Source organism: Amia ocellicauda, chromosome 4 (assembly GCF_036373705.1).
Source record: "Amia ocellicauda isolate fAmiCal2 chromosome 4, fAmiCal2.hap1, whole genome shotgun sequence".
NCBI lineage: Eukaryota > Metazoa > Chordata > Actinopteri > Amiiformes > Amiidae > Amia > Amia ocellicauda.
Genome location: NC_089853.1, coordinates 30992027 through 31004364, shown reverse-complemented (window position 1 = coordinate 31004364; position 12338 = coordinate 30992027). Strand labels below are relative to the sequence as shown.

General features: G+C 38.9%; 1 protein-coding gene across 1 annotated transcript in view; it reads right to left on the bottom strand.

The window, feature by feature from the left end:
• roraa (RAR-related orphan receptor A, paralog a) overlaps positions 1 to 12338 on the bottom strand; it is a 67870-nt gene that overhangs the window by 11551 nt on the left and 43981 nt on the right. Inside the window, exons 2-7 of the mRNA XM_066701868.1 lie at positions 6806 to 6891; positions 5016 to 5157; positions 3142 to 3537; positions 2417 to 2538; positions 2164 to 2296; positions 551 to 658 (exon numbers count right to left, since the gene is read on the bottom strand). Of these exons, the coding sequence (XP_066557965.1) occupies positions 551 to 658; positions 2164 to 2296; positions 2417 to 2538; positions 3142 to 3537; positions 5016 to 5157; positions 6806 to 6891 (987 nt within the window). The remainder of the gene's footprint in view (positions 1 to 550; positions 659 to 2163; positions 2297 to 2416; positions 2539 to 3141; positions 3538 to 5015; positions 5158 to 6805; positions 6892 to 12338) is intronic.

Here is a 12338-nt window from a genome sequence, read left to right as displayed (position 1 = left end):
AACACTTTACGTTCCAGCTCACTTAATTTACGTAGACTCGACAAACAGAATAATTAGTAAAAATCATAACAACAACAACAACAAGAACAATAATAATAATGAATCATTATCAAAAATATTTTTTCCCTCATTGCGGCTGCATCTTCCTACACTATATCCTGCATTAAAGACACACACACACAAACACTTCTTGTCCCAAACCCAAAATTTCCCTCCTGCACAAAATCAAACTTACAAGTTGTATTGTGAGGTTTAGGAATGGTAAGCTGACCGAGTCGCCTGTGCCCTCTAACACTGAATTTGATAATTTGTTCTAATGGCCACTGCCTTAGCCTTTAACAGTGTGGATTGTCCTGCTCTGTCAGCTATTCAATTTATAGAAACAAGGTTGTGACTGGTCTGGTGGAGGATACACAGTAACGCAGAAGAGGAAGAAATGTTCTCATCACAGAGACGTGTGAAAACCTCTGCTAAGTGACAGTGTGTACAAACACGACTGTTGAAGGTTAAAGAGTTTTGCGTGTCCATTCAACTGAAATCAAATACTCACCTAATGATTTAAACACCTCTGGACCAGCATACTTTCCATCAAAATACACTGTGTTGTTCTGAGAGTCAAAGGCACGGCACATTCTCACAAACACAACCTCCAAAGAACCTACGGATGGCAGGAAACAAGGAATTACTATTTTTATTACTTTTTTCCTGCCTCTCTTTGCAGAATGAACAGCTGTAGGTCCTCCAGTGATAAGACCCTGAGATTTGCAGTCATGATATTAATCTCCACTCCATCCCCAATATGTGTCAAGCCTTTCTGTTCTTTTTCTTTCTAATGTCTAAGTAGATGATGAATATTAATTAACAATGTGGTAGAAAGGGTTAGTTATACAGCTAAAATGTACATATCCTACATATAGTGATAAAGGCAAAATAGTATTAATAATACTTATAAAGTAGTAGTGTTTTTAGAAATTAATCCCATGTCTTTGTCAAAGTCTAATACATTTTTTTATTTTATTACTGGTACTACTAGTAGTAATAAAATAGCAACACTTTGATGTTTATTGGAGGTCCTAGAGCAGGCAGTACACGTGTATCCCAGGGCATTTCTTCAAATATCAGTTTAAACAACTAGAAAGATGTTCTTAGGGGTGGGTTAGAAGAGCAACAGTGAAATGAAAATCACTGTGCTTATAAAACAACTGAAAGGTTAAATGTGAAGTTATCTGGATGCCCCCCAATTCATTATTAATATCAGCACCGCTAATGTGATTGAAATCCAGATAAATCCACACAAACAAGACCCACAAGAATGACTTTCTGTGTAATGAGGAGTGATTTGTTTTCTCATATGAACTGACAGCAACTGGTGCAAAATACAAAGAAGGAAATAAGTGCTGTGTTAAGGAGTCAATGGTTTAACCACTGTTATTTCCTTTGATGCGTTTCTTACACCATGTTACACCCTGTGTTTACTGTAAACAAAAAGGCATCATAGGAAATAACTATGGCTTTATCCCCCCAGCTCTAGAAAAGCAGCTCAGCAGTGTCATATTATTTACTAAAGTCTACAATGCCCTTGTATACAGTGGCAGTGTACCATGTCAGGTCACTATTCAATAGCTTTGATAGGCTTTGTCAGAGAGTTTGTATGTGTTGTTTTGAGCTGCCCACCTTTTCCCAGCCTTTGCCCTAGGCTTTTCACACACACACAAAAGTACTATGTAATGAAGGTCTTGTATTTGCACTTGTAACTGAGGGGATTTATTACTATGCTGTTCTGCTCTTTGTAGGGCGTTTTCTACATGAGTTAAAGATCTCAAAATATTTCGAATGTAATAGAAAAGAGCATTATTGAAAAACCACAGGCCCATCTATAGCAAGATATAAAGTCTTATATTTTACCTCTAACAAGAACACATTTAAGTTACATTTCTTATTCTAGTTTGTCAAGAGGAGAATAGTGGAATGCTTATTTCCCATTGCTCTGAAAATACAAGAAATATGGATCTGCTGATTATAATATTCATTCAAATAGACTACAGAATACAATTTCATTTTCAAGGTTCGGTAAGGTGGCTAAAAAACAGACAGAGTGAATCGCTTGCTGACGATCGTGCTACAATATATCTGGCACAGAGAAAATACAGTGTTGTAACGCACCTGCTTTAAGAAGCACTATTTGATCATTCTGACACAGCTCCATGAATCCATCAATGCGTTTGGCAAACTCAACCACATACTGAATAGCCTCTGTTATTTTGATTGCACAAAGCTGCCACATGACCTCTCGGGGCTAAAGCAGGGGAAAAGAACAAAACACACACATATTTATTAACTCTTTTATGGGGATTGCAAATACACAAAAAAACAAGAAAAAGAGAAAGGAATACTGTGTTTCGGGGGTATTGTGTACCTTGCTCTGGTAGTTTTCCACTTCTTCCTGCAGATAAGCCTGCCAGGTCATCTGCTGTAGTTCTTCTCTTAAGTACTGACATGTTTCCATATGAGACTTCGAGATGTTCTGTGCCAGATGTTCTGGAGCAAAAACAAAAACAAAAACAAATGTTAACTCAGATTACCCAAAAAGAACTGGTTAACAGTTAACAGTGTTACGATTAGTTTATAACCATACCGCACCAAAAAAAAAAGTACTTATTTCTTGATTAATAACCCTCAGTTCAGAGAATTTGGGTGGCTGTTGATGTGTTTTTCAGATTATTGAACAAACTAACTGAAGGACCACTTCCTGTTGTTGTCTACAGGAACCCCAATGCAAAGGTGAACTAAATCAAATGACGACAAAAACGTAATGCAAAAGTAAGGCGAGAACCACGACATTATTCACAGAAACAAAGGTCATTCTTGCTCTTAGGAAAAAAAAAATTAATCATTTTTAAAAGACATTTGTTAAAAGAAAAGGGTTCTAAAGCACTAGGGAAACTATAAAGAAATATTGATTTCCCTTGACGTATGCCCCGTTGGATTTTGATTGGCCCTAATTAATAGGAACTAATTACAAAAAAATGTTTTTAATGAGTCCTTGAGATGAGTTTTTTCCACTTCCTGCTATTTTAAAACTACCTTGGCGTCTTTTACCCCCAATGTTCCTACACCAGTCCCCCTCCTCTCTCCCCTTACCTAGCTCTGCCATGGACACTGTGGGGGAGGTCTCCCCATTTGTGAAGGAGCAGTATGGGAAGAACCCCGAGCCGGGCGTGAAGTCGCAGATAGGCTCTGGTTTGATGCCGTTGATGTCAAGTCCAGACTGGTCGGGCGAGGGCTGGATGTCCAGGTAGAAGCTGCTCACGGCTGAGTCGGCTTTGCTGCCATCTGGCGTGTGGCCGTCAATGTAGCTGCTGAGGTCGTCGTGCAGCTCTGTGAGCCCATTGGTGGAGAGGCTGTACGTGGGCGTGAGTGGCTCCGCTTCACCCGGCTGCTGCTGGTGGTCTCGCTGCTGCTGCTGCATCCGGTGCTTCTGTACCTCGGCATACAGGCTGTCCCTTTGCTTCTTTGACATCCTGCCAAACTTCACCGCTGCGGAGGTAAAGACAGAGGCTTTGAATTACTCCCTTGTTCCTTTTCTCACTTTTGGGTTGGTTATCCCCATAATGGACACCCATTAGAATGTCTCAATCTGACTTGGGCACCATTGTCAGAGCTTACTCTAGCTGGCAAGATGGCAAGAAGAGGTATAGTAAACACTAGTACAACAAATGAATAAACTGAAAACAGATTTACTGTGGTACACTTTATCAAGGGTAATTCTAGGCATATGTTCTATGGCTGCTTGACTGATACATTTAAAAGAAACATTCTGTGTACCCCCACTGGTTGTTTCTGTTCAGACTGAAATAGCTTCTAGACCTGTTCCACTTGGCTGTCAGGGAGAGTGTTGGTGGAGAAGGCAATACACACTGCACAGTGCTCTGATACCCATTATACAGTAGGGCACTACAGCTTGATCATCCTTCTATACCGCCTTCCACGATTCCTGCGGATTAGCCTCGAGACACCTTTTAAGCAGCAATATCTACAGGTACAGACAGTCAGAATGGGAGAAGCACAGCAGAGCATCACTGAAGACACACCACAGGCTATTGAAACTTGCATGAAATTAAAACAGGAAAAATCTGTTCATTACGGGGTGTTTTCCAAAGATGTAATAACCCTTTTACTGCCTATCTTGCCAACAGAGCTGGAAAAAAAATAATGTAATTCTGCCAACACTTAAAAAGTAGGTACTTCAACATAGATAGGGAATTGTGTGTTCAGTGCAGTCGTGAGTCACCTTGCCTGTCCTGCTTGTCTCAGAGAGCAGCTCAAAGACTCGGAAGGGCTGGCCTGATTAGAGCAACAGCCTGCCCTTCACACCTAACAAAACCAGTCTCACACAATTCACCGCACCACCTCTCAGCCATTAGGAACAAGTGCAAAGAAGGCAAATGCAATGACAAAAATAATAGTAATAAGAACTTAATAATAGTAAAAAGAAATTAGGTGCGATATTGTGAATGCAGACCTACTGGGTAAGGACTGCACAGTGCTGATTATATTCATATATTTATTGAGCACAGTACATGTACTTTATCCAAAACAACCCATTATACATTATAGTAATAGTAGAAGGAGGAGGAGGAAGAGGAGGAGAATAATGTTTTGGGCTAATAATGTGACTTAAATAGGCAATTTAAAAATGGGCATCATTAGGAGGAGAATTCTTTGAGCAGAAACTATGATGCCAAACACTTTTAATGAGAACATATCAGCAGTCCACACCTGCATCAGGTCTTAAAGTGTTCTTTAAAGTACAATTGGCTTTGAAAAGTGTTAGAATACTCCAATTAAGGTATTAATTAGTTCAATTCGAAAAAAAACAAAAACGTAGGGTCAGTCCTGTATACAGTAGTCCTGTGTCGTTGGTTTGTGACATAAGTTTTTATATCATTTGGTCAGCCTCCTGCTAGCTATACAAAGTCCAGGTGTCACCCAGAGTCCCCTGCCCTAGCGCGTACCATCCCGGGACATGCCCACCGCCAGACACTTCTGCAGCCGGCAGTGCTGACAGCGGTTGCGGCTGGTCCGGTCGATCAGACAGTTCTTCTGGCGGGGACAAGAGTAGGTGGCGTTGCTTTGCTGACTTCGCCTGAAGAAGCCCTGGGGAACAATGCACAAAAAGATGGCTTGAAAATCTCAGAGTGGCAGACAGTTACAGGGACCTTAAAGGCAAACATGGAACATGTCTAATTTTTAATATTTTAAGATCATTTGAACTAAGTAAAGTACCTTACAATGCCTTTTCAATTTTATTTTTAAGAACTGACTAATATTTGAAATGCCCTCAGTCCAGTTGTCCTGTAGTGATCTAAATGACTTTACATTGGTGCGTGCTGGAAAATAGATGTTTGCCCTTCAAATACAGCAATCCCAGAATCCTTTAAGTCACAATGATTCACACACAGAGTCAGGCCTCTGGTGCCAACGAGAATAAATCCAACTGCATCATGCCATCCTGACACAGGCTTTCTCCTGAACATTGCTGTGTGATTTTAGGGGGCTGTGAGTGGAAGATATTTATGTTGCATTTTAGAGGCAGCCAACCACCATATGCTGTTACTGTTCCTTCAGCTGCAATCTGTTAAAAGCGAAAGTGGGGGTAGCCGATGATGTGTTGTGGTGAGGTCACGATTGTCATTTAATACGTTTCAGTCACTGAAGCAATGAGGGCTTGCACACTGATTTGACGCTTCATCATTTGACAATTTTGTACTTAATGAATTGATTCTAGCAAATCATTAACATACCCCATTCGACTGCTCAATACACATATGTCTTAATTAGTTGCTCATTGGCTGTTTAATTACAAGAAAACAGCTGACAGCTGCCAAGTTGCCTTCTAATGGCAGCCATAATGAAACTGGGGTATAACTGCTGGTGACAAGCAGGACTTTTTCATAATGCTGTGATTTATGGTTAGAACTCATGTACTTGCACATATCATTAAGTGCTACTATGCCTGAAGTAATTAGCAATCATTAAAGATACATTTCAGCACTTTATTCTGCTGCTTTCGTTTTATTTAAACCTACGCCTGAGAGAGAAGATGGTTTTGTTGCTGAAAGGCCCCGTCTTTCACAAACGATGAAGAACAAAGGCACTGTATTCTTTACGAGTACTAATCATTTGCTTGTTGAAAGCATTGACAAGAAAGGGATACAAAATTGAAATAACCAAGTTTCTCTCTTGCGAATGAGTTGGGATTTTATTGTATGAATTTTCTTCTTTAAAGATGAATGACAAAAACCAAGGCGTTTAAAAATTCCCCTGAAAGCATTCAATTTTGGCTACTTATTTTAAGAATTACAAATTATTACAAAAAAGGTAAGGTCAAATATTAAAGGCATTCAAGAAAATACTGTATTCCTAAGCGTGAGCTGAGAAGAGGGCACATTGTCATCTGTGAATTACAAGTTTTCAGAATGCTTAGGTTTAAAAAAAAAACTAGAACTGGTTATAAAACAATACAAAAAACAAATAATAATTCAGTCAGAGTTATGAAAATGTCTCATTAGAGCGTACAAAACTTCACCAGTTTAATAATGCAGTTTCTCTTCTAATAGATCAGTACTACTTTTTGAAATTTAAACTTCAAATTCCAGAAGGAGGCATTTTTTTCAAGCTATTCTGAGTCACGGAAAAGAACATAGTAAAAAAAACAACAACAAAAGACAAGTCACTGTAACAATCAGCAAAACTGTAATGACAGCACGTAGGAGAGCCGCCCAATGCTTACGAGAGAGCTTACCTTGCAGCCTTCGCACGTTATAACACCATAATGGATTCCTGATGATTTATCTCCACAGATCTTGCAAGGAATAATTTCGATTTGAGCTGGTAAAGGGGAATAAAACAAAAAAGTTTCAGAATCACATCTGCTGTCACCCACCACATCAGAGGACTATTCACAGTTTAACATTCATACATGAAACATTCATACTTCAGAAAATTCTCCCACCCATTACAGTCAGAATTCACAATCAGCTCTTTCAGTGTATGGGTTTTCAACACCAAACCCTGCACCCAAAAGTAATCATTTAAAGGTAACCATGCAGATTGGTATTACCATTGTGGGCATTCGTGACATTAATTTACTGATTATGGACATCACAGGATTTGAAGATGAAAATAACAGGGTTCCTGTCAGGCTATCTTTCCATTCTTGTGAACCAGCTCATAGACACACACATTGAAATCTCAAGCAAAATGATGAATTAATAAATCCAAATTATGTTTACTGGGATGTTACATCACTTTTAATCCTGGCAGTTTAATAGTCCAAATCGAACAGAGCTGCACATAGTTCCAGTCAAGATCTTTTACCCCACCACAACTGATAGATCTGACAAAGGGCTTAAGTCCAACAGCTAATACAAATGGTGGGAGGAAAAAACCTTACTCAAATGTCACACTTCAGTGCTTTGTGTACAATTGACTCTCTTATTGCCTTTGTATTAAAAGATCAATCAAATCTGTCACAACCTGAAAACCCCTAAGAAGTCCCCTAGTTTCAGGTACTAAACCTATGACCACATTGAGTCACAAGACTTTCCACTGGTTTTCAGCTATTGTCTTCTCTTCAACAGTCCTTCATGCACTACACCTTAGCCCGGATTTCAGAGCTGACACACCCACAAATATTGTAAGATAAATCCAGTACTTGGTAGGTTTCCATTAGGTGGATGTAAAGAGTCTCTGGGAGATAGAAAGCAGCTAGTGCCATCATTTCTTAATCTGTTCCCCAGTAATTTTCAGTTTCTGTCTTTGTGATGTAGGCTACCATGTTTTCTTCACTGCTATTTACTACTTTTCCTATAATTTGTTTCATAAGTCGAAGGGGTAGTGTTCAAAAGGCACTATCATGTTGTGCTCATACATATTATCAGTGACTTGTACTGCAAATAAAGTTCAGTCAAAAATATACCAGGCTGACTTTTTGTAATGACTCCCCTCGGACACATATAAAGCTATATTGTTTGAATGCTTGAAGTCTGAACCCTTTACATTAACTAACCTTAGCACTTAAGCACTTAGGATTTTATTAATATATTTTCCCCTCTGTCCTCAGCCATCCACTAAAAGTCAATCTTACCCTACAATGCAGAGTATTAATGGAGGGCTGAATTATACAAGGATTAATACCACAGTGGTAAGGCTGGAATAATGGAATGGAATAAGGATGGAATAATGGTTCTGTAAGTTCATATTCCAATAAACCTGGCAATTGTACACAGTTGTTAGAGCACACAATTGTTGAGAAACGCTCATCAACCCAAGGCATATAACTGCATTGAGCTACACTGTGGGCCACGTTGGAGATCAAAGCTCCTTTATTATTACCACTGACGCACTGTTAGCGAGTTGCCCAAAACTTTCAGCAGCAAATCCCCCAAGAGAATGGCAGTTTCAATGAATACATTCATTTTGCTATTACTGTATTCATTGTTAGTTTAACACTGGTTCAGCTCACTACAAATTATGGGTCAACACAATCTGATTATGAACTGAAAATTGCCTAGTAAGGATTTATTCAAAGGACCCCCCCATTTCACGCCCCTCACTCCTTCTTTTACACAAGGAGCCAATCAAAGCACAGCACCCGCTATCTCTTTCTAATATTCTACATTAATCTATATTGTTAAGCAATTTATACAGAGAGCAGACAGCACTACAATATTATGATAGTGCATGCCAAACAGATCAGTTACAGGATGATACAGATATATTCTTTCTGAAAACAGCCAGTAATAATGGTAAATGCAGTCATTCAGTTACATGTGGAGTTGACCATGAATTCCATAATGTTAATCTGTATTAATATCTTGCAGAAGAATCTTTTTATTTATTTATGTTTTTTTTTTCTTATTGTGCCTGCTGGACAGGTTTGGTGCTAGTATTTATTATAACACTGCATAACTAAGTAACAATCAGACCAACACTTGTTCTGTGAATACATGTACACAACTACAATCAAAGGCACATATATACATATACAAACACATATGTGTGCATATGCATATTTAAACCCAAACCCATCCATTCTCCACATACATATACAAGAAAATCTGAACCATGATGTCGTCCTTGCACAATACATTTCTGTAATGTCTCAGCACGTTGAAAAGAACAATTAACACCATAGTTAAGCCTTTCATGCAGAAATGACTGAACACATTCACACCAATACCTTTAGGAATCAAATCCAGTTGCCTGCTATCTGAGTATATTTCCACCGAGGACAACAGCAGCAGCTCCATGTTCCTCGGGTGCACCTTGAAATCCTATCGCTCTAAATTAATTCGCTGAAATCAACTTCCATTCCTGAGCCTGAACCAAACCGCAAAGCCCATTTAATCAGCTGCCTGCAAGCTGCTGTTGTGTCATTTGGATAATGTCATTGTCCCTCAGGCTTGCCTCAGGGATGCGCTTTGTACAGAGAGGCTGATCCACTAACCCCATACCAAGTGCTGCATAATTCACTCCGTTACAATTGTTAGAGCCATTCAGCAAACTGAACTAGCTCTGTTTGCAGCAATAAAGTCACAAAAATCCTCCTGTAAATACTGTATTAGCCTACATTTCAATAAGAAATGGCATGGGAGACATACGCAATCCATTGCTATCGATTTCACACAGTATACAGCTGTATAGTTTTTTTCCAAATGAACAAAGAGAATGAGAGTAATAATAATAATATCAATAATAATAATAATAATAATAATAATAATAATAATAATAATAATAATAATAATAATAATAATATATTCCCTGCAATGTGATATATTATGTCAAAGAACCTTAAAAAACATCAACAAGAGATTTTTCTTATTTTTTTATCTATTCTTCATATGATTGTAATTCTTCTTATATATATATATATATATATATATATATATATATATATATATATATATAGTCTGCTGTTGATGTCTGTTGAGGGAACCAACATTGATCTTTTCAAATGACCAAGACTGAGTCAAAGGGACATTTGTTAGAGAACCAATGGCAAACTGTGATCACAATATGGTTAGCTTAGAGGCATACTTTCAAAAAACAAGGACCAAGTCTAAAACAATTATCTACAATTTTAGAAATGCAAATCTTGAAGGTATGAGGCGGCACTTAGAGGAGTTAGACTGGAGCACACTGGACACAGATTCAGTCGAAAATGGATGGTTATATTTTAAGAATATACTACTTGAGGCTCAGGAGCAATTTGTACCAGAACTTAGCAATACGTATGAATAGACGTATGCAAAAAAAAAAAACATCAAGAGAATGAAAATGTTGTATAGTGCATACAAAAGGGATATAGATGAAACAAAATACAAAGAATATATAGAACTGCAAAGAGATCTTAAGAAAGAGATCAGGAAAGCTAAGAGGGAAATAGACAGAAACATAGCTCTTGGAGCTAAAACTAATGCAAAGAGTTTTTTTTTTCAATACTACAACAGCAAGAGGTTAATAAAGGAGGAAGTAAAACAGATAAAGGGCAAAAACTGAAGTATCTTGGATGTGGCAAATGTTCTAAATTAGTATTTCACAGAGGTTTTTACAAAAGAACAAAAACAGATGACATGCCACAAGTTAACAATCAGTCCAGTCAAACCCTAAGAGAGATCAGGATAAATGAAGAGGAGGTACTAAAGGGACTAGCAGAATTAAAAACAAACAAATCACCTGGGCCAGATGATATATTTCCAACAGTACTTAAATAAATTAGGGAAATTATGTATAAGCCGCTAACTCAAATATTCCAAATGACACTTAGAACAGGGGATGTGCCAACTGCCTGGAAGACGGCAAATGTCATACCAATCCACAAGAATGGGGACAAAACTGAGCCAGGAAATTCACACCTGGCAGATCAAATTCAATGTGGACAAGTGCAAGGTATTACATACAGGTAAAAAATGTCCACTATAATTACACTATAGGAGGGATAGAACTAGATGAAGTAACACATGAGAAAGACCTAGGAGTCTATGTGGACTCCTCACTTTCTCCATCCAAGCAATGTGGGGAAGCAATAAAAAAGGCAAACAGGATGTTAGGATATATTGTCAATAGTGTAGAGTTGAGAACAAGGGCAGTGATGTTCAGACTGTACAATGCACTAGTTAGACCTCATCTGGATACTGTGTGCAGTTCTGGGCTCCACACTTCAAGAAAGATATCGCTGCTCTAGAGGCAGTTCAGAGGAGAGCAACCAGACTTATTCCAGGTCTGAAGGGAATGTCCTACTGAGAGACTGAGGAACTGAACCTTTTCACCCTGGAACAGAGGAGACTACGTGGGGACTTGATCCAAGTCTTCAAAATCATGAAAGGCATCGACCACATCAAACCAGAGGAGCTTTTCCAGATCAGCAGGGACACACGCACCCGGGGACACAAATGGAAATTGGGCTTCAAGGCATTCAAGACAGAAAACAGGAGACACTTCTTCACACAGAGAGTCGTCACAATCTGGAACAAACTCCCCAGCGATGTGGTTGTAGCTGAACATTTGGGAATATTTAAAAATAAACTGGATAGTATCCTTAGATCACTTAGTTATTAATGGACACCAAACGAGCATGATGGGTCAAATGGCCTCCTCTCGTTTGTAAACTTTCTTATGTTCTTAAATATGTTTGTTTTTGTTCTGTATTTTTTCTCTTTCTTGTATGAACATTAACAACACATTGTATTTCTACTCCCTTAGCATTTTCAGCTTCATTACTTACATAATTTGTTCTGACATGCACTCACAGCAATTCGAGCATGCTGTAATTAAGCCTCACTTTGACCGATTTCCAGGGCTGCAAGGGGGGTGTCTGGGCAGCAGGTGGCAGTGCAGGGCTATGGCTCACGTCCTAGGGTGCAGCTAATGGCTCTACACGCTGTCAAGCTTTAAGCTCCTGCGGATTTTTTATCTTTTCTTTTTTTTTTTTTTTCTGAAGGCAAAGCTCTGAGATGCCTTAATTTTCCCTGAAGAAACAGGCACGGCTGAACACTCATTCAAGCCTGACAGAGTCCGTGCCACATCAGGTAAAGCGAATGGGAGTGGAAACGGCGTGGTGTGGCGTCTCCAGAGACCTGGAGCTGTCGTTACAGGAAGGGTGCAATGAAAGCAGAAAATCATTAAGTACAGTATTTTGCAGTAATTGATTGTTAACAAGCAATCCATGAAGAGGCCTCTCTCTAACATACTGGCAAGGAAATTGGGCTGATCTACAACACAGTCGCTTTATTTGGGGTTTACAATAACTGTTGGAAAGAGCCCCATCAGATTCC